Raw genomic sequence first — 26,209 nt, forward strand, 5'->3', positions numbered from 1 at the left:
CCTCCTCGTCTTTCCAATTTGGGCCCCAGGCTCTTCTGTCCTGAAACCCACCCGGGCAGAAGAGCAAGCGAATGTTCCTCTTAGGCCATGCTTCACGATCATTTCTCAGTTAAAAAGGGTTGTGGCTAAGACAGCAGTCGTACTAGGAAAAGATCTAGAAAGAAATCCCCATCACATCACGTCGGAGTGTCTACAGTGCAAGCCGGGGAATTCCAGGCACCAAAAAGTAATGTGCTTCCAACAACCGGTACATTTCAATATTAGTTATTAATTTCACAACAGAAGAATCAGGGACCCTGCCCCCAACACCCCACCCCCCCAAAAGACTAGCCAACCCCTGGGATCTGAGCCCCAGCAGGCTTTCACTGATGTGAAGGAAGCTGTCATTCTTGAGAAAGTGATCGCCGAAACAGGAAGGGCTTTCAGTGCAGAGGGAAGTCCAGGGCACAAGTCCTGCCATCCTCAGGCCGGGAGCCTGTCCCAGGCAGAGGGACGGAGCATTGGTGTGGAACGAGGCTCAGTGCTAAGCCAGAGGTGCTGGTGTCCGCACTTCCCAGTAAGAACAGAAACTTAACGGTAAAAGCCACAGAGGGGGAAGAAGCCAGCAGCGCTGATGTCACAGCGTGTGGCCTGCCCTTCACCCAGAAGGAGTGGTATCAGTAGTAGCCAGCGCCAGCCTGGGGTGGTCATGATGGACCAGCAGCTGGGAAGGGAACTGAGAAAGGCCGGTGGAGGGAACTGGGACTGCGGACCGCCAGCCCCACGGAAAGTTCCAAATGCCAGTGAAACAAACCTCATTTCTCCCAGGACTTCCTCCTCTGAAGAGGCTGCTCAGCGTGCAGGGGCCAGGCACCCGCCAGGGGGCGCTGGCTCCCCCACCTCAGTTGGCGGGGCCGCACTGGAGGATCTGATGAGGGCCAAACGGCTTCCTGGTTCCTGCGTGCTCGCCGGCCTTGGCCTCCCCCGGCTTCCCCAGCGCCGGGCAGTTCTCCTTGTCCTCTTTGCTGTCCAGTCCTGCGGGCTGACCCGAGGCCTTCTGGAAGTAGCAGACGCGGCACACGGCGTGGTATTTGTCTGCTCCTCCAATCACCTCGACCTGGCGCAGGGGACATGAAGGGCCTGGATGGAGCGGACACAGCACCTCCGGGCCGCCCCCACCCCCTCGGAGAACTCAGGGGGCAGCTACCTCTTTCTCGGTGCCCAGCCTCTTGGTGTAGGCGGCTTCGCGGAAGCACCCCATGCACACGGCTGTCAGCTTCACCACGCTCTCCGCCAGGGGCACCAGGTTCAGGATGGTCCCGAAAGCCTACATTCCAGGGAAAGAGCAGGTGCGCACACTCGCCTCGCTCTCCAGGCGGGTTTGCCTTGGAAACCCTCTGCTTCACAAGCACCGAAGCCAGGAAACTCCCTGGACCTTGCTTTCCTCCAGAGCGCCACCCCCTGACGCCGAGGGCCCTCATCTGAGATAGACTCACTCCCTGGCAAACCGGAGAGCTGGGGCTGGCTGGTCTGAGTGCCTGGGGCTTGGCCAAGGCCCCGCCATCCAGGGAGCACTGCACTGAGGAGGAGGAGAAGCTCCTGTGCACAGCTGTGTGCCTGCCAGGTGCCATCCAAGACCTGGACCAGACGCCTACCTTTCTCTGGAAGGTCCCATCCAGTGCGGCCACGATCACGGTCTTCCCTGCGTTGGCCATGGTCTCGCTGAACTCCACGATGTCAGGGAACTGGAAAAGGGTGGGTGAAGGAAAGAGTGCGCTTCCAGCCTCAGCAGCAGCTTCCAGCAGCCACGGAGAGGATGCTGCCAGACCCAAGAACTCCAGCACCGGGATCAGCGTGAAACACAGACAGAGACCCTAACCCCCTCCCCGGCCCCCCAGACCAGAGGTGAGTGCTCCTGCGCTCACCCCCCACCCCCTCGCACATGGCTGTGCACGCTCAGGCCAGAGGGCTGCCTCGGGCTGGGACCTGCTCGTGGTTGGACCCATTAGCTGTGTGACCTTGGCAAGGACGTCACATTCTTGAGCCTAAGAAATGGTAAGAAAGGCTGTTGGCATTAAGGATCAAAGGCACTCAGTTTGTTATGTATTCTATTTGGCTGGTAGGCAGGTGGGCTCTCTCTGGGTTTTCCGTTTCCTTTTTTAACATAATGGTCCACATGATGCCAGGATGACACAGCATGCCCTTCTAAATGCAGGGCTTGCAGAAAGGTCATTTACTTGGTAAACCAAATGTCATTTTACGTGGCCCAGGGCGAGGCTGCTACTTAAACAAATCCTTTGGTGAATTTTCATCAGTCAATCATATTACCTTCAGTTGAGGGTGTTCACCTGTCTAGATTGGTCTTTGGGTTGGGTGAACGGACTTTGGGCAAAGGGTCTCTCTCCAAGCCGCTCAGGCCTTCCTTGGCCTGTTTACTGAGGGTACGAGGTCATTGAGACCTGAGTGCCTAGCGAGATGAGGACCATGAAACTGTTAGAAAAACCAAGAGCAATGCAAGTGGCCACACTCAGAGGGCAACACCCCCCAAGATCAAGCACCCCTGCAGCTCACCCTCCACACTAAGACATACGTCAGGACACAGGCTCTTCCACACCAGAGTTTGAGGACGCTAGGAGGGTCCTCGCCCCCCACCCCCAAAACTGATGCCATAGTCAAAGAGCCAGTTCTTCCCCCTGGACACTTTGTCCTCTGTTCACATGCCACCACCACCACCCCCAGAGCACTGAACCCTGGGCCCCTGTGGGGGTTCCTGCGTCACCAAAGATAAGGACGGAGCCACCCAGGCATGTATAGCATTTCCAAATGTCCACTGGTAACCATGTCACTGGCATTTATTGCCATTAGTTTTTTAGGTGATGTTTTAGGTTGAATTGTGTCCCCTCTTACCCTCCCAATTAATATGTTGAAACCCTAACCCCCAATACCTCAGAATGTGACCTTATTTGGAGATAAGAAGGGGCCATTTGGACAGAGACCCTGACAGAGGGAAGACAATGTGAAGACACAGAGAGAAGACGGTCCTCTACAAGCCCTGACCGGGGCGAGGCCTAGAACAGATCCGCCCTCACACCTCCGCCCTACCAGCCCCGCCCACAGCTCGATTACAGGCTTCCAGAACTGTGAGGGGATGTAAGCTCAAGGGCAGAGACTCAGGTGCTATCCCCGACACCTAGAAAGTTGCTGCCATGTGGCACAACCTCAGAAAATAATGAATGAGGTTGGCTCCTTGACCAGCAGTTCCACTTGGTACTGAAATCCTAGTACACCAGATGGCAGCCAGAGATGTCCATCGCAGCCTTTAAATGCCACACACAGGGGACGACTTAAGGAAGATACGGCATATTCGTAAGGATGGGTATTTGCTGACATGGGAAAATGGTCATCGTGTGGTATGAGCCCAGTCTATAACAAAATATGCATCTACAAATACTGGAAGGATGTAGACCACGTTACATGGCTTTGGTTTGTTTTTCTGGGCAGTAAAAAGAGAAAAGCAGCCCCAGCAGCAGGAGCCGGCCTGGCACTCACAGCGGGTCTTGGTGTTATCCTTCTGAACATAATTAATTTCACGGAACGTGAACAGCAGGCAAGGCCACTCTGTGACTGGTGGATCAAGACAGAAACAAGACCCTCCATAACGACGTCTGAGCTCAGACCAAACGTGAACAAGGGCCACACCTCCCCTCTCCTGGCTACCAGGAGTGACCGCTGCTGTTTTACCGAGCACAGCCCTAGCCTACTCTGGTCCACCCTCCCTAGAGATCAGGCCTACGATGCCGGTCACAGAGTCATCCCCCTTCCCGAGGACAGTGAATCAAGAGCTAACCTGGCCTCCTAAAGCCCTCTCCAGGGACCCCTCAACCGCCTGAGCCACCGGGCCGCCCCAGAAAGAGGTTTTTAAAATCACGACTTCCACTACTGCCAAGCCATTAACCACACGCAGGGGTGACCGCTGCAAGGCCGGCGTGCCCTGGAGCCATGCTGCCCACCTACATCCTCTGCTTGCGACTGGGGGTCTTCAGATGCATCTCCCCAAATGCCAAAGACTTCACAAAGCAACCCAAGCGCCTCTGCGTTGCCTGGAGTCATGAAGAAACACATGTGTGCCGACCCTCAGGAAGGTGGGGTGGGGACCCCAAAGGATCCACCCCACTCGAGGGTGGGAGACCCACCAGCCTCACCACGGGAACAAGGCGTGGGGCTGTGTCTCACATCGGACAGCATCTCATAGTGCCCTGTAGGACATTACAGCCCCGGGGCCTGGTTCTGCCCTGGGCAGGCAGAGATCGCTAACCACTTACCAAACAAACAAAAAATTATCTTTAACTTGCAATTCCCTCTTCCTCCAGGGCACAGAGCATGACTAGATGTACAGTTCAGGGGACCATGTGCTCCAATTCCAGTGGTCAAGGTCAGCGAGTTACACACTTCTAGCCTGGCTCCCACACAGGAGACCCTCTCGTTTCCCATTTTCACCATTGGATGTGGCCACCCAGGGAATCTTAGAAGCCACGTGTGAAGATGGGGACCTCCTCGGCAGGCCTCCCTACCACTGACTTGGAATAAGCTTCTAGCCCGTTAAGCTAGTGACATTTTGGGTTTGTCACAGCAGCTACGTTACCCTAATGCACTGGGTGGAGGCAACCATACCACTAAGCACGGAAGCAGTCCCCTTTGGAAGTACGTTTTAGCTCCATTCACTCAAGATGCACTTGCAGGAACAAAAAGTTCCAAAGCACAGGAGAGAAACTAAGGCCACAAAAGACAAGCTGCCTACTCAGCCAGGGAACGCGCTTCAAACCAGCAGACACCGAGTGAGCTGGAAAGACCATAAAAGAAGATTTACAGAACGACCATGGAAGGGAATCACATCAACTAAAAGAAAAACAACAGTCAATTATTAAAGACAAATGAATATATGTGAATTAGAGTAGCAGACGCAAAAAAAGAACTGGCCGGAAATCCCAGAAATGAAAACTCAGTCATCAAAACCACACATTGGGACAGGCTGCGCGGAACACCTTGCAGAGAGAGGCTGAAATGAAGTGAAGGCATGAGGTCTCACATTTAGAAGGCACACCGAATACACAGCAAGATAAATGAAAATAGTGTGTCCTAGGACACACTGTTCTGAGACAGAACGGACCACAAACCTGCCCAGAGGGTAACCCGCAGTGAGAGCAGCCTTCACATGAGCTGCTAGGATTGCTGCTGCTTTTCCAAAGCGACAAGGAAAAATACTGGTCAACCTACCATTTGCTACCCAGCTTAAACCAGAGAACCAAATAAAGACGAAATCGGGAGACAGCCAGGGGAGTTCGTAGGGGGCATGATGCCCAGACAAAGCAACTCACAAATTGCCCTTCATCAATGCCTATGACGGACACGCCCTGGGCCTCCTGGACCACGTCCCGGAGCAGGCAGGCTGGCAGCGCCTCCATGGTGTTCCTGGGGAAAGAAACCAGAGCATGAGCAAGGGTGACCCAGGAGACCAGAAACCACAGTGCAGGGGCCAGAGCAGCTCTCGTGACCACCCTCACCGACCGGCAAAGCGGGCTGCTGTTTGCCTAGAGCTTTGAGGAGCTGGTGCTCATGGGAGGGCATTTGGGGAGAATAAAGGCCCTTGTTCGGAAAACTGGTTATTCAACACAAGCTATGTCACTGCTCTTTGGACTAGAAGTTAGCGACGCCGGATATAAAGCTCTCCTGCACTGTTCAGTGGGCCGGGGTGGGCAAGGTGAGCTCATCGGGCACAGCACCCAGGGCCCACGGTCCTTTAGGGGCCAATGAAATGTTCTAATTTCATTTAAAAGTCAGAAGAATAACTCTAAATCAGCCTGCGTTATATTTGTCTTCATACCAGTACAGTCACAAAATAGGATTTCTTTTTATCGTTTTCTTTTACGGAGGAAGGAAGCCTGAAGGCAGAGTGCTGACAGGGCCCTCGGCAGACGGTTAGCAACAGACTCTGAGTCCTGCGTGCCCGGGCAGGGCTGAGCCTGGAACGCCAGCAGCCGTGCAACGACCTACAAGAACTTCTCCCACTTGGCTCCTTTAGCCAACTAAAGGATTTCTCCAAGATCCTGGAGCCATTAGCTGGCAGAACCAGGATTCAAATCCGCGGTCACACAGCTCCCTCATGGGTCTTGCGGGGAGATTCCTACCCAGCAGTGTGAAAGCGGAAGGCCGTGTGTGGGGATGTTCCAGTGCATTAAGTGACAGACTGGACGCCACCCTGCTCCCACAGCCAGGGTCTGTTTGAAGAAGAATGCTGCTCTTTGCCCTCTGTCTTTTGAAACAGAGTCCATGTTTTTCTACAATGTTTTCTCTCGTTTCCATTTTTGCCTGCTCCTCTGAGCTAGCCTTTGGAGAAGCAGGGACCATTCTGAAGGCTCAGCAGTTTGCGGCTGTATTTATAAAAAAATAAAATACTTTACTGCTTAGTTATTATCTTGCCATCATCCTACCATTTCTTGCATTTCAAATTCCGTCTCCCCTCCCAAAACAGAGAGAAGCAGAGGGCAGGCAGAGAGCAAGCTGGTTCCAGCTTTAGCCGGGGAGCAAAACGAGAGCTTTGTCACTCCTGCCAAGGACTCAGTCATGGTCACTGCCCCTACAGTCCATGTTAGACAGGGTTTGTGACACTCTGCCAGCGGTCAGATTTAACCCCGCTCTGACCAACTCCAGAAACTGAACTTCTAATCAGTGCACAGTGCTGCCTCCTCTGCTGTCACTGTCCTCCCCGATACGCCGCAGTCCTGTGCAGTGGACACCATGTTTTAGGGATGAGGTAGCAAACTGGGAGGCGTAAATGCACCGGCATCAGACAGCACGGCCTGAAACGTCACTCTCATTCCTGACACTTAACAACAAGTCCCTGGCACTCTCCACCCCACCATCCACCTGGCTTCAGAAAGCCCGCATGCCCACCGCGAAGCCACCAGCCCTGTGTGTGGCACGGCATGGCTTTGCATCGGCGGCTCAGGTGGACAAGTCTGGAGGGCCAAGAAAGGAGTGTCTCAGGCCCCAATCTGCTGCCAAGGAAGGGGCAGGAGGGGAACTAAATTTAACCCCGAAATCAGGCTGCAGACTGAAATGTCCACGGGGTGCAGGCAGATAAACATACAACGGGAATGCACGAAGGCCACAAGATGACGGGGTCAGCGCGGACAAGCCAACTGAAAAGTTAAATAAAAACCAACATGCAGTCTAAACAAAACCAGCCTGCCACCTGCATAGGTGCATACTTCAGAGCAGGGCTTTTCAACCCCGGCACATACTACTGATGACCGGGCCGGGTACTTCTGTGTCTTGGGGACATCCTGCGCATGGCAGGTTGCTCAGCAGTATCCCCGGCCTCCACCCACTAGATGCCAGGAACGTGCACCCCCTCCTCCAGCTGTGAAAACTAAAAACTCCAGACATTGCCAAATGGACTCTGGGGGGCAAAATCGTCCCCAGTTAAGAACCATTGGGCTAGAGTCCATGAAAGGCTGTCCTAGGCTGCCTTGTCACACAACCTGGCAAGTTTGCGGATTTGAACGTTCAATGCCAGGCATCAGCCTTATGAACCATCCCCACTAAAACGTGCTCTGACAGTATGTTCTGTGTCCTGTGAATTTCACTGGGCTTCTCAGAAGAGGGGTCAACACAGGACAGGAGGGGCAGGGACTCACCGGTCATGCGTGGAGAAGTTGCTGCTGTACCGAGTGTCTTTGCCGTATTTGATCACCAAACACTTGTACTGGGCAATCTGGAAGCGCTGGACTCGTCTCATCAGCTCAGTACTGCAAGGACAGAGTGGGAGGTGAGGCCCACGGCATAGGAGCGGCAGGAGGACCCAGCAGCCCAAGCTGGGCTCCCCCACCGCCTTCGTTTTTTTTTTTGTTTTTTTTTAACAGGACTTTATTGGGGAGCAGTGTGTACTTCAGGGCTTTTTTTTTTTTTTTCCCAAGTCAGGTTGTTGTCCTTTCAATCTTAGTTGTGGAGGGCGCAGCTCAGCTCCAGTTGCCATTTCTAGTTGCAGGGGGCGCTGCCCACCTTCCCTTGCGGGACTCGAGGAATTGAACTGACAACCTTGTGGTTGAGAGCCCACTGGCCCATGTGGGAATCGAACCAGCAGCCTTCGGAGTTAGGAGCACGGAGCTCCAACCACCTGAACCACTGGGCCGGCCCCCCCACCACATTCTAAGAGTGTACAGAAACCCACCAATGGATGGAAAGAGCAAGGGGCAGTGCGTGGGAAAGATCAGTGAGGATGAGAGGGCCTCACTCTGCGAGTTCAGTCTAGACCGGAGAGGGACATTAACAAGTGTCCTATGTCACTGGGGGCCTGCTGGCAGGGAATGGCCCTTAGGTGGTCTGGGGAGGTCTGGAAGGGTGAGTTTCTCGGATATGGTGGAGTGGATGAAGGTAAAGGCCCCAAACAGAGGCGAGGGGTCCAAAGTAATCTCTCAGTTCTTCAGTCTGAACTGACATCACAAAATGTTTTTGCTCAACAAAGAAAAAGCACTTTGCCTCTGGGTCAAAGAGCCCACGCTGAGCCTCCCCCTTGTGGGCCAGGGACTTGGGCTGGAGTGTTCCCCCAGGGCCATGGACCGGGGTGGGGGTTACTGAGGCGTTCACTAGCCCCACCTCGGTCTGGGAAGCGGTTCTATCACACGGGTGAGCAGGCACATCACCTGACTCCTCAGTGTGCAAAGTTTCCTGGCCATCTAAGCGAACAGTACAGTCTCACCGGAAGGAGGCATACAGATGCTTACTGCAAGAAGCTTAGGGGCTGGCCCACAGGGGACACAATTTTTAAAAGACTTGGATGCCCCCTTCCGAGTGAGAGGCTAAACTGTGGGCTGTGACCAGCTCGGGAAGGAGCCTTCCTTGCTAAGGAGAGGACGTTTTGACCGGGGCAAGCAGGGAAGGAGAGCGTCCTCTAGGAATCGACTTCAGGGAGGAGCGGCATCCTGGGCGGGAAAGCAAGGTCTGGCGGCGGGGGCGGTTCTAGAGGGGGAGGGTTCTGACAGGGGCGGCAGGCCCGGGAGGGGCGCCAGGGAGGACACCGTCCTGGGAAAGGGAGCGGAGGAGAAAGTGGTCCCGGGCCACCCCCCACCCCGCGAGGCCGTTACCTTTTTCCTGAGAACATGGGTCCCAGAATCACCTAGAAAAGAAGGAGAGGTCACTTCGGGGCCCACTGTGCACAAACGCCAGGGCACCGGCCATGACCCCGATCCCGCCTGCCAGGACCCCACCCCGGCGCCCATACCTGGATCTGCCCCCGGGTCTTGGTGGGGGAGCGGGGCAGCACGGTGGGCAGGTTGACGCAGCTCATGGCACCTCCAGGAACCTCGCTGAACAGGACCCCTCTGCTGCCGCGGCTCCGGAACCTTGCGCGGGTTCCCGCGCCTGGCTTTACCCCGGCGCGCTGGCCAATCGGGAGCGGCCCCGACCACCCCAGAGTCAATCACCGTGCGGCCGTGGAACTGGCGGGAGACTTTATCTGCAGCCCTGCCCCTCGTGGGTGGGACCGGGGATGCGCGCGCCCGGCTCAAGTCCGCAGGGCGGTGAATCTCGCTCCGGGGGCGGTGCCTGAGCATCGCCCCGCCCCCTACGTCCCCTATAAGTACGCGGGGCGTGTGCCCCTCTGGTTGTGGACCGCGAGATGGGTGACCCTGCTGAGCTTCGCAAAGGCGAGGCTCCCTGGAAGAAGCTGTCTAAAGAGGTAGGTGGATTGCAGGGAGAGGCTGGGGCTGAGGAGCACAGCTCAGGGATTAGGGGGCAGCGCCAAGAAGGAAGCCCAGACGCTCCTGTGGTCGTGGATGAGCGGCTACTGTGTGCCAGCAGCTCCCGAAGGCTTTCGCGCTGCGCTTTCACCGCAGGCGGGATTTTGTGAGCCTGATTTTAAGGGCAGAGAAAACTGAAGCCCTGACTACGTTAATATCCATAAGCCCACCGGAGTTGGGGCCGAAGTTCCCCACCTGAGCCTGACGTTATGCAATGTGTATGGAGGATGTACCAGATGCGCAAAGATACGGAAAGGCTGGTGCTTACTGTGGGGTGGTTGTGAGGGCTAGAAGCAACATATGAAAGCACTTGTTATGACGGTCATTCAGTTATAGTTTCCTAACTAGTCCTGCACTGGAGGCCTTGTCTCTTTTTCTGGTTATGGACACATCTGAGACTCTGATGGAAGTTGTGGGTACTGCCCCTAAGAAATCCTATTCTGTCTGCCTGTCTCTCTGTCTCTCTCGCGCTCTGTCTTTGTCTCTCACACACATACACACACACCTGCAATATCAGAGGACTCTCAGAAATCCATTGCAATAGCATTACCAAATGATAGCAAGAAAGATGATAGCCACAGAGTGAGCCATCCTACAAGTAATGACACTGACAGGTACAGAGGGTCCTGACCCAGAGAGCCCTGGCCACGAGAAGCGCTGTTCAACAAGAAGTACCCACATTTGAATGGTTGGCTTTACTTCATTTACATGCTTTGTCTTTTAATCTTGTGAGGCGGCTGTTATTATGCCCAGTGTGTAGATGAGGGAACAGACCCAGAGACTGTGAGTTGCCCAGGGTAAGACACCTTAGTAAGTGGCAGAGCTTGGATGGCACTCAGCCCACATGACTCCGGAGCCCAAGACCTTTCCACGAGGCCATCTTGCCTTCAAATTCCCCACTCCAGGCTTCACCTGTTCTTTGCCTTCTAGCCCTGTCTCCGGAACCTTATCCCTTGTTATGTTCTGCGTTAGCTCTGAACATCTTAGCCTGACATCGAGCCCCAGCTTCCCAGCCTCACCCCTGCGTTTTAGCAATCTGGCAGGTCAGCGTTTCCAACACTTCCATTTCTCCCATGCTCTCTCTGTGCTTTTGATTGTGCTGTGTCCTCCCCCAGTCACAACTGTACCCTCTCCAGGGGTCAGCTCCACGTCCACCCCACCGCAGCTCCCTGGCCGCCCGTGGGCTTAGTGCTATAGGAGTGGTGCTTATGGTAGCATTAATTGGGATGTGTTTATGGGACCTCATCTCCCTTTTAAGTCTGCGATGTTGTATCTGATTAATTAGTGGGAGGATAGTGGGGATGGGTTGCCAGGCTGGAAACTGGAGGGCCTTTGAATTTGAGAGCCTGAGAATACCGGTCAGGGGGCTTCTTGAGACAGAAGAGCTTCCAAGAATGTGTGTGTGGCGGGCTCACTCTGTCTGGAGAACAGGTCTTATGGAGCCTTGTGTCTGTATCCCATAGGAGTTGGAGCGTCAGTACACCCCCAGCACATGGGTCGTCCGACTGGGAGCAGAGGAAGCCCTGAGGACCTACTCACAGACCGGAAACGAGGGTACTGGGGACCTCTCTGTGGCCGCTTTGGGTGGGCTTTAGCATGTGGCAGTGGTTCAGAATGCTGGGGGAGGGGTGGAGCCGCACAGCCCCAGCTCTTGGGGCATTCCCAAAGCCCAGGCACTGGGGACAGGGCCAGGTGCCAGGGAGCCCTCGCTACAGAACCACTGGAGTCAGGGGAGGCCCAGTCAACCATGCCTCGGTTCCCCTCCTGCTCTGCCAATAGTACCCAGGCCTAACGGCCACATGGCACAGTGCACAGGGAGGTGGAGTGAAAAAAGCAAGGCCTCCCACTGGACTGCTGCACGTGGGATGTTGTTGCTGTTTATACAAACGGTGAAGACCAGGGCTTGGGATCTTGTAAGTTAGTGAAGTGTTAAGGTTAATTCCCACCTCTGCCGTGTGTCTCCAGAATGTTGTAGTGATTTTAACCCTCGGAGGAGCATTTGTGCTGGGCTGGGGAAGCAGTCTCCATGGGGGGAAGTGTTAGTGAGGAGGAAGCCAGCCTCTCCCTTCAGTCGGGAAAACCGGATGTTGGCAAATCACCTTTGTTTCAGCAGACTGAACAGAGCTCCTGGGGTTGGTGGTTCTCTAACTCAGCTGGAGGAACAGGCTTGTGGGGGCTTATTCCAGCACATTCCTGCACCCACTCTGTGCGGTGGATCTGTGTCCCGGCTCGCCAGAGTCCCCTTCTGCACCCAGCTCTGTGCCAAATACACCTCTGCTCGCTCAATAAATATTTGAGTGTGAAGGGACACTCAGTGAGTTTGTAGAAAACATGTTTATCTTCCTGGTTGAGAAAGGGAGTCACGAGTAAGAAGCAGGGGCTAAGAAGAGGGTGCTGCCTGGCCCTTGGGGACTCTAGTAATGGCTCTCGATAAGCCCTGTGGTCAGCTTTACGTTCACATTCCGCCTCCCTTCCTTTTCTCCCTGCCCCAGCTGGCCCATGTCATAGACAAAGACCATCTTCATTAGGGCCATGCGTGTGCTGGGGTGGCGCTTGTCTCTATTTAAAATGCTGACATTTTGTTCATCGTGGGCTTTTTGGCATTAATTTTGATTGAAAAAAATATGTATCACATTTCAATATTATTGTTCTCTGCATTGGTCACTTCAGGCTTCCAATAACAAAATGCCATCGACTGAGTGGCTTAAACAATAGGAATCTATTTCTCACAATTCTGCAGGCTGAGAAGTCCGAGATGAAGGTGCCAGCCGATTTGGTTCCCTGGGGAGGGCCCTCTCCCTGTGTCCTCGCATGGCAGAGAGCGAGGGAGAGCTGTGGTCTTTCTTCCTCTTATTACAGACCACTGATCCCATCATGAGAGCTCCACCTCCTAGAGGTCCCACCGCCAAATACCATCGTATGGGGGGGGGGGGTAGGGCTTCAGCATGTGAATTTGGGGGGAGACGCAAACATTTGGCCCATAGCAATCTTCATTACTGAGTTTTTGGTGCCACCTCACTCACCTCCCCTTAGTCCAGGCCCTGCTTAATGAGGTTAAATAACTTACCTGAGCTCACACAGCTAGTGATGGTCGCCACTTCCCCTAGTGGAGCTTCCTGGTAAGTGGAGCAGGCTGACGGGTGGGGGTGGGGGTGGGAAGGACAATCAGTCAGTGTGACTGAGTGAGCGCCAGCTGGCCTCTGGTGGTGGGGTTCCCAAGACCTCATCAGTGCCACCTGTAAACTTGGAGATTGCCTCGTTAGAATCAAACTCACAGGAGACGGCAAAACACAGCAAAGGGATGATGTCAAGTAGAAAAAATGAAAGATAAAGTCTCCTGCCAACCCAGACAGAAAACCTCTCCACAAAGAGAAAGCAAACATGTTTTATTATTGGGTAACGATTAAACCAAACTGCGATGCACATCGCAGGCAAGCAGCTGGACATTGCAGCACTGGCAAGAAATCTCACCCTTTAATCCAGCCGGGCCGCGTGACTGACAGCCTCTGCGGCCTCCCACGGCACATCCTGCCTTCACAGGCTGCAAGATTGGGCTTGTCCCTCTGCACCAGAAAAATGAAAAGCAAAAAAGAGGCACACAAAATACGAGTCCCAATTTTGTTTTGTTGCGCAGAACATAAAATTTAACCATTTTAACCCTTCATTAGCATCTAGCACATTCACAAGGTTGTAAACCATCACCTCTAGTTTCAAAGCATTTTCATCCCAGAAATAAAACCCTTACCCATTAAGCAGTCACTCCCATCCCCCCACCCCCAGACCCTGGCAAGCACTAACTGCTTTCTGTCTCTGTGGATTTGCCTATTCTGGATGTTGCATATAAATGGAATCACACATACGTGGCCATTTTGTGTCAGGCTTCTTATCACTGAGCGTGGAGGTCCATCCGTGTTGTCGTGTGTGTCAGAACTTCATGCCTTTTTACGGTCAAGTAATATCCAATGATATGGACATACCACATTCTGTTTCCTCACTCATTCGTTGATGGACATTTGGGCTGGTTCCACCTTCTGGCGATTGTGAATAGTGCTTCTATGAACATTCATGTACAAGTTTTTGCTTGAAAGTCCTAATTTCTTATTATTAAGTTCAATGGACAAAGCCGTTCTAGCCAAACTGCATATATTCTTTCTTTTTTTTCCCCCTTTTATTATTGGGGAATATTGGGGAACAGTGTGTTTTTCCAGGATGCCAAGTTGTTTTTACAATCTAGCTGTGGAGGGCACAGCTCACTGGCCCATGTGGGACTCGAACAGGCGACCTTGGTATTAAGAGCTCTTGCTCTAACTAACTGAGCCATCTGGTCGCCCAGACTGCATATATTCTAAAAGCTTACTTTCTCCTTAGGCACTTGGCTTGTCATGGACCAGTAGCAAATAGTGTAGGGCTCCCAGTATCCACAGACCACACTCTAAGTAGCCCCGGTCTGCACTGTCTGTGTTTGGCTATTTTCAGGTAATGATTTCTTTTCTTTCTTTTTCTTTTTTTTTTTTTTTTTTAAGGAGGGCGCAGCTCACAGTGGCCCATGCAGGGATCAAACTGGCAGCCTTGGTGCTGCAAGCACCACACTCTAACCAACTGAGCTAACTGGCCACCCCTGGTAATGATTGTTTTCTTAGTGCAAAAGGAGCCTAGATTTACTGGAAGATTTTAAAATAAGGTCATCAATAATTCTGCCAGCCATTGTTAACTAGAGGGGGCAGATGGGCCCGGCCTTCTCTTAGATGGAAGCTTCTGTATGTAGCAGACCCTTGGTCTTCAGCCTTCCGTGGTTGTGGCAGGTCTCCCTGCCTCACACTTGCATTGGTCTCTAGGAGCTCTGGCCCCTGCTTCCCCTAATTGCTCCAACATGATGCACAGTTGGGTCCATGGACTGGGCTTCCAGGGCCTGGAGCTTCTATCTGTTAAGAGTTTTGACACTTTGGGTTGTGAATAATAGAAGCTCCATTTTTGCTTTAATCAGAAAAGGAAGTCTGTGATAAGGTCTCATTGACACGCTCCTGTGTTCCTGCCCTTGGGTATTCACTCTCTGAGAGGAGGCCGTGGGTCACCTCATTCTCTGTCCCTGCACCCAGCTGCCTGCCACCAACCCCTGGGCCACTTCCTACAGAGAGGCAATGTCTCCTTCTCAGGGTTAGTTGAGTTTTTTTAATATCTGAGGGAGGGAGACTTGTGCATGAGAATGCACACCTATGGCTGCTTGGTTTTAGTCACTCTTCAGTTTAGATACTTTCCTAGTTTGGGCACATCAATCTAGTCAGCTCACGTATCCTTTAAGAACTCTTGTGTTAATTGAATCACTCCCTTTTGAGGAACCCACTCTGTTGGTGAACCTGTCAGGTGGGAGGGTAAACCCCCACGGAGGGCAGTGGGCGGTGGCCTCAAAATGACAAATGCCTTTATACCTTTGATCCAAAAATTTTACTGCTGAGAGCACTTCCTAGAGACCCTTGCAAGCTGGTGCAAGAATGTGTGTACAAGGCTCTTCAGGGCAGGGTTGTTTGTGATAGCAAAGCCAAGATGCCTCTCAGCAGTTATTTCATCATTTATTAATCCATTCAGTGAATATTTATTGGGTGCCTAACATGTGCTGGTCACTCATCTATGTGCATGGGTTATCAGTGAGCCAAAGAGACAGCCCCCCACCCATGTATCATTGTGGTTCAGTGGGGGAGGGAGGTGATAGATAATGAATAAGGAATAAGTAAGTGTCAGTGTGATATAAGAGCAAGTACTACAGGCGATATGGAGCATGTGAGGGGGGTGGCGGAGGGTGGGGTGTGAGGGTCACCCCTTGGAGAAGGTGTGCAGGGGAGAGTTGATTCTGCAGGGCCCCAGGGCCATTGGGGGGGTGTAGGAGCTGCTGTGAATTGAATGTTTGTATCCCCCTGTCATGCGGGAGACCCTGCTCGCTGCGCCATTTGTCGTGCTGGGCGGCCTGTGGGGTCTCTGGTCCCGCTCCCCATACAAGAACGCAGGATATGGTGAGGCCAAAAAGGAACACCCACGGAGCCATAGGTAGGGGAGTCATACCACTATATTCTCTCTGGCGGCACTATACTCTCACTGGAGGCTGGATCCACACTGTCCGCAAACCGCCATCCAGGCTTGCCAGCCCAGCCGCCATCTTCTTGCTAGCCCCCATTCTTCTTCTCTTCTCTTTCTGCTAGCGTAGCCACAGCAGTTATATTAGTGGCCAATGGCTCACTGGTTACAGCTGACGGCCAACCAGCCACAGCTGATGGCCATACAATCACAGTTGATGGCAATTTACTACCTGAGCCAGCACCTGTCTATGTGAGGCCTAGAGCCTGGAAACTACTTTCTGGGGCTCTGCCCCCACACCTCCCAAATTCACATATGGAAGCCCTGCCCCCCAGTGTGGCTGTATTTGGAGATACGGCCTCTAAGGAGGTAATTAAGGCTAAATGAGATCACCGGCCTGGGGCCCTGATCCAGGAGGATTCTTGGAAGAGGCACCAGCCAGAGAGCTTGCCTCCACAGAGACGAGCCACGTGAGCACATAGCGGGAAGCGGCAGTGTAGAACCCAAGGTGAGGGCCCCCACCAGACACCACCTCTGCTGGCACCTTCCTCTTGGCCTTTCAGTCTCCAGAAGTGTGAGACATGACTGTCTGTGGTCTAAGCCGCCCACTCAATGATATTTGTTAAGGCAGCTGGAGCTAAGACAGGAGTCCCCCTACAGAAGGGGGGCGTCCTGGTGAACGCAGGAGAGCAGAGGGGAGTTGCTGCCTTCCAGGGGAGAAGTGAAGGGAATCCAGGGTGGTCTCAGTGGGGGTGGGGAGGAAACAGGGTTCAGGATAAACTGGGGGAGGGAGAGCCAAGAGAATCTCCTGATAATCTGGATTGGTTTGTTTGTCCTAAGCAACTGGTGTGACTGGTTAAATAAATTAAGGTGCAGCCATAGGATGGAATACTAAGTAACTGTTCTAAAAAAAGAAAAGAATGAGGACGCTGTGTACTGACTGGGAAAGCTCTCGGAGAAATTTTAAGTGCAACTGGCAGGGCAGAAATGTATTTAATATGCTGTCATTCGGATTAAAGGCAGGGAGATTCTATATCCGCATTGATAACGGTCATCACCTAGGCGGGGGACAAGGGAACTAGGGGATGGGGGGGACATTCACTGAAAAGCCTTTTACGTATTTTTTTTAACCATGTAAACATATAATTTCTTCATAGGAAACATTAATGGCATTCACTTATTTTTTGAATTGATGGTCAGTTAACTCGTAACTTTCACAGATTAAATTCCTCTAAACATTTAAACACAATTTACAAAATGTGATTAAATTCTTAAGGAACACTTGAGCTTAGAATCACAAATGCAATATATTTGATTCACTTAACAAAGTCTTGTGGTTCTGGGCCAGCCTGGTGGCTCAGGCAGTTGGAGCTCCATGCTCCTAACTCCGAAGGCTGCCGGTTTGATTCCCACATGGGCCAGTGGGCTCTCAACCACAAGGTTGCCGGTTCAATTCCTCAACTTCCGCAAGGGATGGTGGGCTGTGCCCCCTGCAACTAGAAACAGCAACTGGACCTGGAGCTGAGCTGCACCCTCCACAACTAAGATTGAAAGGACAACAACTTGACTGGAAAAAAGTCCTGGAAGTTCACACTGTTCCCCAGTAAAGTCCTGTTCCCCTTCCCCAATAAAATCTTACAAAAAAAAAAGTCTTGTGGTTCTAATCATTTGAAAGTCATCTGTTTACTAACAGGTCGATTCTGTTTCACAAGTCCTTCAGAGTAGTCTGTGTCCAGCGTGGCACATGGACACACGTGGAGCCTGTTTTGTTCTGGTGGTTAGATCCCTGCAGAAGTCACACACCAGGTTCTCTGCGCAGATGGTCGCTTAAAGCTTCCGGAGATAGGACATCTCCCTCTTCCATGGGAGAGGGAGTGGGGACCCATAAAACATAGCCTTCCCTGGCTTACTGACTCCCAGGGTCAGTGACATGGTCAGTGATGGCAAAACTGGTTTTGCAGCCACTTTGCCCCGGCTTTGGCACATGAGAAATTTAGCATCTACCATCATTTTTATTTCTCTTGGCTTTGAGCAGCCCAGCTGAAATGAAAACAGCCCGTTTTAAGTTTTATGCATACTTGTGTAAACACAGTTATGCAAACTATCTTCACCTACCAAGTTGGCCTCTTCTGGAGTTGCAGACTCACCCCAGGGGAGCACTGTTTTCTTTGGGGGCCCACTGTGGCCACCAAGTTTGGTGTCCTGGGGGCCTCCAGGAGCAGATACCCCAAGTTGCAGGTCTCTTCCCACCAATTTTCAATATCAGAAAGATGGCATCAATCATGCTTGGTATATTTTTCCTCTTCCTTACTGTCTGTGACATTTGTGTAATGTATTTTCTCTCTACATCATGAAATACTCTTCAGTTTTTCCTTTTTGATTAGTGCATTTTGGGTCCTTTTTATTCAATCTTTGCCTGTTCCAAGGTCATGAGGATCCCCTACTTTCTTTTCTAAAAGCTTTATTGTCTTGTCTTTCACATGTATATCTGTAGTCTATCTGGAATTGATCTGGCATGGTATGAGGTAGGGATTAAGAAACTTTTTTTTCCATTTGCATATTCAATTGACCCAACACTGCTTATTAAAATATTTATTTATTACACAATTTTCTTTTTCACACAGTTTTAAGTGCTTACCATGTATCAAGTCCTGGGTGTACAGAGGTGGGCCAAGCCCTCGTCTTCACAGAGCTTATGTTCAAGTGAGGGCAACAGACAGACAGTAAGCAAGATAAAAAACCATATCAAGGATAATGAATGCTGGGATAAACAATAAAGCAGAGAGGGGATACACGATAATGCAATTCACCAGTCTTCTCTTGCAGGTCACATGGGCTGTGACCAATGCTTTGCCATTGTAAGTAGCATTACCATGGGCATCTTTAAAACAAGTCCTTGGGAATATTTCTGATTACTGTTATAATAAATATATGGATGAAGACTTATGTATCAAAGAATATGATCTTCTTGGGCTTTGACACGTATTTCCAAGTTGCCCTCCAGAAGGTCTTACCAATTTACACTGTCTAGTGCCCGGTGTTGGAGAGATTTAAGCGGCCTGGATTTCTGTGATTGTTGGGGAAGCAGTGAGGGGCATTTCTACATTGCTTCTGGGTCCTGTCCACCCAGAGAACTGCCTTTCTCTGACCCTGTGTGGTAGGGAGAACAAGGCAGAATGCCTGCCACATTTTTTTTTTTTTTTTTTTTTTTTACTTTCATGTATATGCTCTGCACATAAACATGTTTACTTTCACTTTACTCTTTTTCCCTGCCTTCTTCCACCTCACCCCCCCCCCCCACTCTGGTTCAAGCCGTTGTTTCTCAGTCTAGTTGTGTAGGACACAGCTCCCTGGCCCATGCTGGTATTCTGAGCCTTGCGCTGGAGCTGACTGGTCAACCCAAAGGGGCTTTCAGCAAAAAGGGTGCTACCTGAAATGAAATAGGAATTGCTGCTGCCTGAGGTTGTGCTGACAGCGACTTGTCTGTTTCCCGAGATAGCCACCAAGAAGGCCCGGGCCACCAGGAGGAGCCTGCTGGATGTCCGCTATGGAGACGGCGAAGCGGAGAAACTGGACATCTACTTTCCTGAGAAAGTGTCTGAAGGTGAGTGGAAGGAGATGGTGGTCCCGCGGCAGAGCTCAGCTGGCACCCTGCCTCAGCCCGGGCACCCTGTGTTTTGTCTTACAGCCCTGCCTTTCTGTGTGTTTCTTCATGGAGGAAACTGGCAGAGTGGAAGGTGAGCCAGGAAATTCGGATGACTAGAGACAGGCAGGTTCATCTTTTCCTGGCCTATGAGTATCTGAGGGCTGCTGCAGCAAGTGACCACAAACTAGGGTGCTTACAACTACAGAAATGTGTTCTGTCACAGCTCTGGAGGCTGGAAGTCTGACGTCAAGGTGTCAGCAGCCCGCGCTCCCCTCAGAGGCTCTAGGGCAGAACCTGTTCTTGCCTCTTCCAGCTTCTGGTGGTTCTAGGTCTTCCTTGGCTGTGGCTGCGTCACTCAGATCTCAGCCTTCCTCTTTACATGGCCTCTCTGTCTGCTTCTCAAATCTCCCTCTGTTTTCTCTTATAATAGCCCCCGTCATTGGATTTAGGGCCCATTCTAAATCCAGGATGATCTCAAGATTCTTAATTACACCTGCATAGACCTTATTTCCAAATAAGGTCACATTTGAGGGTACTGGGGGTTAGGATGTGGACGTATCTTTTGGGGGGACACTGTTCAACCCACTATATCGAGTGAGAAGCATGTTCAGTCCCCTCTGCCAGCAAAGACATGGCACCATCCCAGGTTGCTCCGCACTGAGTGCTTTCCCAGGACATGGGCCTTTTGGTGATAAAAACGAGAAAGTCTTGGGAAAACGAGGACAGATGGTCATCCCAAGATAAGCAGAGAGGCACTTAGGGTCTTCCAGGACACTGTGCTCCCTAGGACCTTACTAAGGAGGGATCTGAGGTGGGATCTCCCCACTCAAGCATTCATGTTACTAGACATTTTTTGCACCTTATCCTTAGTCAGATGACGCTCTACGTGTCTGATCTTCAATTCTCCAAACCAGCACCTAAGAGAAGTATAATTGTCTCAATTTTACAGATGAGGAAACCAGGCTTAGAGGTTAAATAAAATCCCCAAGGTCCTGTAGCTAGCATGTAATGTGGCAGGAAGTCTACCTTCTTCTCACTACCACCCGGGGTCAGAGGAAGGCGATGGTACTCTGGGTGGACAGGACCCAGAAGCAGTGTAGCTGGCTAAGTTGCACGTCTTTGTCTCTTTCTGCAGTAAAGACGCGTCGGCCTTCATGGTGAACCCACTGACAGCACAGGGCGTGACCGTGGTGGTAGTGGGTTATGCTATTGCCCCCAAAGGTAATTAGGGTGGTCTTGCAGCTTCGAGGGCTGATGGGCTTTGGTGGGGAGCGAGCCCCTGCTGGAGCCGAGCCAGCTCATGCTTTCTGTGCAGGTACCTTGGACCAGATGGTAGACCAAGTGACCCGGAGCATCGTGTTTGTCCAGAAGCAGTATCCGCGCAATGAGTAAGTATGACTGCAGGGTTTCTCTTTGTCAGGCAATGCTGGGTGGGAGGACCATGGGTGTAGCCCCTTGAATGCAGCCTAGCTACCCTTCTGGCCTGTGGAGCAGAAGGCAAATTGGGACTCCTTGATACTGGCCTGATGCTTTGGGGAAACCATGCAAATCTGGCTCTCTGCTCTGGCCCATTCCAGGGGAATTTACCTGTCTGGACACTCAGCTGGGGCCCACCTGGCCGCAATGATGCTCCTGGCCAATTGGACCAAGCATGGAGTCACCCCCAACCTCAAAGGTTTCCATGGATGGGCACTGCAGTCTGGCCGGGCAGCCTCCACCCTCTCATATTGGGCCTGGAGGTCTGCACTAGCTGCTCAAAATCCGAACAACCATGAGTGGTTCGACCTGGGGGTATTGAGCCCCACGAGCAGGGCCTACTGTGCTTCTTCTCTGCCTCCTACCCTGGTCTGGCCCCGCTGGCCCTGGAGCCTGGGTTGGCCGCATCTTGCCCACTTGGTGCCTGCCTGAGGCCTGGTCTGGGTGGTGCCGCCTGGCCCTCTGACTGTTCTTCACCTTCACAGGCTTTTTCCTGGTAAGCGGGATATACGACCTGGAGCCCATCATGCACACGTCTGTGAATGACCCTCTCCTCCTGACCCTGTGAGTCATTCCCCTCATCTCCCCCAGGCTGGCCTGGAGCCTTCCAGGAGGGCCCGGGGTGAGGCTTCTCTCTGTCCTCACCCACCTGTGCTGCACCAGGGAGGATGCTCAGAGGAACAGCCCACAGCGCCTCCTGGAGGCGGGCCTAACGCAGCCCGTGGATCCCGCCTGCCACATCCTGGTGACTGTGGGCCACCACGACAGCCCTGAATTCCACCGCCAGTCCAGAGAGTTTTATCAGGTACGCCGAGCACTCTGATTTTGACCCAAGGTAATCTCATCATCTTCCTCTTTTTTCACCAAAATAAAACCCCAAGACCATGAGCCATGTAGTCAACAAAGACCATGAGCCATCTATTCAAATACTAGTGACCCCTGGTGTGTGCCAAGCGCTGTGTGAGAGCCCTTCTCTCCTCTCCTGCACCCTCATGTTTCCTCTTCCCTCGTTGCTCCTACACAGACGCTGTGCAGGGCAGGGTGGAAAGCCTCGTTTAAAGAAGTGCACGATGTGGATCACTTCGAAATCATTTGGAAACTGACCCAGCCAGACTACGTGCTCACCCAGGTGGGGTGTGCGTCCCTTCACCGTGGACAGCATGGGTCCTGTTATAGCCCTGACACATAAGGAGCCTTGGGTAGGCGGGGAGCACAGTGGAACCTCCGCCCTGGTTTTTTGGCATCCAGGAGGTTGGGGGACCTGACAATAGGAATCGAGTGCCCCACTTGCTTCCTGTACTTCACCTCCCTCCGAAATAGCCCCAGGTGATTTGCAGGGTCTGGTCCTGGACACACAGGTAGGATCTGTAGGGGGCTGTAGATGGGGAGAGGCAGGTATGACATAGTATTCGCCTGTCTGTGGCTCAGCATAAAGCAAAACCAACTCCATACAGGAAAGGATGGGTGGATTTGGTGGGTAAATGTTCATGACAATTTTAATATGGAAAATCCTTGTAAAAATCAAAGGATAAATTGGGGAAAATGTGCCACCGATCTGGCAAATACAGAGTTACCATTTGTTTTTTGTTTTTTGTTTTTCTTTCTGGGCAGGTAAGCACTCGATTAACTTCACTTTTTAATCAGCTGCCACCTCCACCAGGCTTTTATAGCATTTAGTGTTAATTCATGGAGTTAATATCCTTACTACATATAGAGCCCTTTCAAATCAATAAGAACCGTTCTTATTTCTGTTTAAGAACTGAATAAGTAGAAAAAATGGACAAAGAATAAGAGACCATTTTAAAAGAAATGTAAATAGCCAGTAAATATGGGGGGAGGTTAAAGTGCACTCGTGATCACAGAAATGGAATGTAAACATCTCTCACTGGCAACGTTTGAATTCTCACAATGCCCAGCGCTGGTGAGCAGGCAGTGAGGGAGTCTCCTCCAGGTCTGCTCCTGGCAGCACACGCTGGCCTGACAGTTCGGGAGCCCAGTCTGGCAATGTGGACCCAAACCACTGACCCAGTAATTCTGCTGCGTGGACTCTGTCTTCAGGATAGTCACAGGAAACACACAAGGACAGTCTCCACAATTTTATTAATGTTCAAACCTTGGCAGCGACCTAAATGCCCAGGGAGGTTAAATTATGGTCGAATCAGGTGACAAAATGAAGTTTGTGAAAATTGGTTAGGACATGTCACGTTGATTCAGATGTGAGAGCAGAAACAAGAAACAGCAGAGCCAGCAAATTCTTCCTTTCAAATACTCAGACAGCTGGACCTTTGGAGGCATATAGATGCCTAGGAAAAGAAAGCCTTTACCACGTGGTGTCATCAGTGCATTTTTGGAAGCTATTTCCATGTTTTCTATTGTGAACATGTATCATTTTTTTTAACTGGGAAGAAAACAAAACACCCATCAATGTCATCTCTTGAGAAACCTAAGAAATAAATATTTTAGCTTTTGGGGGTTTTCTGGTCTCTGACACAACTACTCGACTCTGCTATTCTAGCTCAGAGGCCACCACAGACAATTTTCGTAAACGAATGAACATGGCTGGGTGCCAATAACACTTTACTTACGGATGCTGAAATTTGAATTTTATATAATTACACGTTGCGAAACAATATTCTTTTGGGGATTTTTTTCAACCGTTTACAAACTAAAGCCATTCTTGGCTCATGGGTCATACACACATGGGCAGCGGCCAGGAGGTATGTGTACGTAAGGTGGGGAGCTTTGTTGGAACATTTCCTGTGGGAGGTGGGAAAGGACTACGTTTCTCTGAGCATTAATGCAGCCTGTTTCTTTAATCAGATTCCTCTTGAGAGATCCTCACAAGAGCCACTCCAACTCTGGGGCTTTCATATCTTTTCCTTGTGCTGCAGATTATTTTGAAAACAATCTTCCAGGAGTTCTGAAGCCTCCTGAACCTCAACGGGTGTGCACCCGACTTGTTCTCCAAAGAACCTTACCACGTCCCCTTCTCGCCAGCTTCCACTTCTGGGCCTGGTAGCACCTCCATTTGTCCATCTGCCCTGGCAAGAGTCTGTTCTTTCCAGTCTGAGCACCGTACAGGTCTCCACGGCCCTGGCCTGGCCTGGATTGAGCTGCTCCAGAGAGGATCCAGCCCAGGACGACGCCTCTCCCCAAGTTTGGCCCCCCTGCCTGCTGAGAGGTGTGACAAAAATGTCAGCTCCTAACAAGCTTTTTAAAACAGTTGAAAGCAAATCAGAAAAGACTATTGTTTCATGACAGGTGAAAATTATATAAAATTCAAATTTCAGCATCCATAAATAAAGTTGTATTGGAGCCCAGCCATGTTCATTCATTTACAAAGTGTCTGTGGTGGCTTTTGAGCTACAGTGACAGAGTTGGGTAGTTGCATTGGAGACCAGATGGCCCCCAAAGCTAAAATATTTACTATCTGGTTCTTTTCAGGAAAGTTTACTGACTCTTTTGTAAGAGTGTCCCAAACCAGTTTTTCTTCTGTCATTTGCTTCACTCCATTGTCTACTCTTTCCTGGACAACACCTGAAGTTTGGGTCTGTCCCTGAAAGCCCTGGGGTGTTAGCCTCCAGATAATACCTTGACGTGACAGGACAATGGCATCTGCTCCTCCCCCACAGCGGTGTGTGCAGTTCCCAAGGAGCCACCCACCACCCACTGCGGCCCACCGCCTCCCTCCCACACTGAATAGCTAGCAGTTCAAGAACGATTGATTATAGCAAACGTAGGAAATAGCCTAAATATTCATCAGTAAGGAATAAGTACACCTGAGCAGCCCCACCACAAGCCCATTAGAAGAGATTTGTGTTCACCATGTGGGAAATCTCCAGGACATAGAATTACGTGGCAAAATTAAGGTGCCCAACAGTAAGACACACTACCAGCTCAGCAATGTTACCTAGTACACACTCACAAAATGCCGTGTTTCTGCGTGTGCTCGCCCCTGTGTGAATGCAGAGAAAAGGTCGGGGAGGATGTACGCCTCTGCTCCCCTCGGGAGGGACGTGGAGCTGGGAACCTGGGAGCGGGGTGTTGGCCTCTTCTGGGTTCTTTGAATCCTTTAGGGTAAGAATGTAATGAGCACTTAAGTGTCGTCTCTAATTTGAAACATCACAATGTTTCAAAGAACCTTCAAGATGCCGGCTTATGAGAATGACATGACAGGTATGACTTGACTCCACTCTAGATTTTTAAAAGAAATGTCTCACAAACTGTATGACTTCATCTAATATTTGTGACAAATTCCTGTGGGACACCTCATGGCTGCTGGCAGGAAACCCTCATCACCACACTTGGGTTATGACCTTTTAAGGCAAAATGCCTTAAGGTAAGGGAAGGACAGAACAAAAAAATGAGTCTGTTTTCATTTAAGGATATATAGATATAGATGTAGGCAGATGATATTCTACACGTAGATGTCTATAGATGGAGAAAAAAGGGAAGGATACACACATTTTAACAGCAGTTAACCTACAGGGTGAACTTGTGGGCAATTTTAGTTTTCTTCCTTGTATCTAATATAAATGCTTATGTTACTATAAACATTTTAATTGACTATAAATTTACATTAAATAGACTAAATTAGATAACTGATCAATGTGAAATTTCCTGATTTTGACAATTGTGCTGTGGTGAGAATGAAGTATTTATGGGTAAAGAGGCAGGCTGCCTTCACCTTACTCATAAATGGTTCAGGTAAAAGTATATACATGTATATGTATATGATATATATGCATACATCCATACGTGTATATATGTATGCATACACACACGGAGAGAGAAAAATGCAAATGAGAGTAATAAATGGGCAAAATGTAAACTAGTTAGAAAATCTGGGTAAACGGTACATGAGAATTCCTTGTATTATTCTTGCTACTTTATTTTAAAACGATAAGATGAAAAATTACCCAAAAGCTGTGACATTGAAAGAACACAAGTCAGGAGGCCCGTGTGAGGCTGGAAGACCAATGAGGCCTCTGATTTCGCTATCCGCCCAGCTCTGGAAGTGACCGGAACACCCTGTTTGGCCGTAGGCCAAGGACACACATAGGCTGCAGGTTTTACTGTTGCTGGGACACCTGCTTTGAGGATGGAAAGGGAGCATCTGCCTTGGTCTTTCCCTGCTCTCCGATAGGTTTGTCATCATGGTGGCCCTGCCCTGGTCCCCTCTGGACTACGGCCCTCCAGGACACCCAGGTCTGGGGACGCAGCCCTGTCCTCAGGGACATAGAAC

The 26,209-nt window shown here is 51.0% G+C and overlaps 2 protein-coding genes across 4 annotated transcripts; one reads left to right on the forward strand and one right to left on the reverse strand.

Annotated features, from left to right (window-relative positions):
- Window positions 1-248: 248 nt before the first annotated feature.
- TK1 (thymidine kinase 1) lies at window positions 249-9,534 on the reverse strand. Its single transcript, XM_019735672.3, has 7 exons — window positions 9,260-9,534; window positions 9,123-9,154; window positions 7,677-7,787; window positions 5,355-5,448; window positions 1,635-1,724; window positions 1,187-1,306; window positions 249-1,096 (listed from the first exon to the last, which is right to left on the reverse strand). Exons 1-7 carry the CDS (start codon window positions 9,323-9,325, stop codon window positions 881-883), a joined length of 729 nt encoding a protein of 242 aa, XP_019591231.1. The 5' UTR covers window positions 9,326-9,534; the 3' UTR covers window positions 249-880.
- Window positions 9,535-9,560: 26 nt separating this feature from the next.
- Window positions 9,561-24,284, forward strand: AFMID (arylformamidase). Of its 3 annotated transcripts, none has more exons than XM_019735671.2 (11): window positions 9,561-9,715; window positions 11,240-11,330; window positions 19,342-19,446; window positions 19,531-19,579; window positions 20,624-20,709; window positions 20,804-20,876; window positions 21,066-21,163; window positions 21,450-21,528; window positions 21,628-21,769; window positions 21,989-22,093; window positions 23,856-24,284. In XM_019735671.2, exons 1-11 carry the CDS (start codon window positions 9,656-9,658, stop codon window positions 23,886-23,888), a joined length of 921 nt encoding a protein of 306 aa, XP_019591230.2. In that variant the 5' UTR covers window positions 9,561-9,655; the 3' UTR covers window positions 23,889-24,284. The 3 variants fall into 3 exon arrangements, with proteins under 3 accessions (XP_019591230.2, XP_019591228.2, XP_074176798.1); XM_019735669.3 differs by lacking the exon at window positions 23,856-24,284 and adding an exon at window positions 22,213-22,425; XM_074320697.2 differs by lacking the exon at window positions 21,989-22,093 and having other exon boundaries at window positions 23,856-24,040.
- The last annotated feature ends 1,925 nt before the right edge of the window (window positions 24,285-26,209 follow it).

The sequence above is a fragment of the Rhinolophus sinicus genome, chromosome 12, assembly GCF_057876585.1.
Source record: "Rhinolophus sinicus isolate RSI-liver-muscle chromosome 12, RSI-T2T, whole genome shotgun sequence".
Lineage (NCBI taxonomy): Eukaryota > Metazoa > Chordata > Mammalia > Chiroptera > Rhinolophidae > Rhinolophus > Rhinolophus sinicus.

Excerpts from the sequence above, each read along its gene's own strand:
- TK1 (XM_019735672.3), bottom strand. The coding sequence starts at position 9,325 with ATGAGCTGCGTCAACCTGCCCACCGTGCTGCCCCGCTCCCCCACCAAG. Across the intron at positions 1,307-1,634 it reads ATGGGACCTTCCAGAGAAAG|GCTTTCGGGACCATCCTGAA; the intron begins GTAGGCGTCTGG and ends CCTGGAATGTAG. Across the intron at positions 1,097-1,186 it reads GGCTGGGCACCGAGAAAGAG|GTCGAGGTGATTGGAGGAGC; the intron begins GTAGCTGCCCCC and ends CCCCTGCGCCAG.
- AFMID (XM_019735669.3), top strand. The coding sequence starts at position 9,656 with ATGGGTGACCCTGCTGAGCTTCGCAAAGGCGAGGCTCCCTGGAAGAAG. Across the intron at positions 19,580-20,623 it reads GGAAACTGGCAGAGTGGAAG|TAAAGACGCGTCGGCCTTCA; the intron begins GTGAGCCAGGAA and ends CTCTTTCTGCAG. Across the intron at positions 20,710-20,803 it reads TTATGCTATTGCCCCCAAAG|GTACCTTGGACCAGATGGTA; the intron begins GTAATTAGGGTG and ends CTTTCTGTGCAG.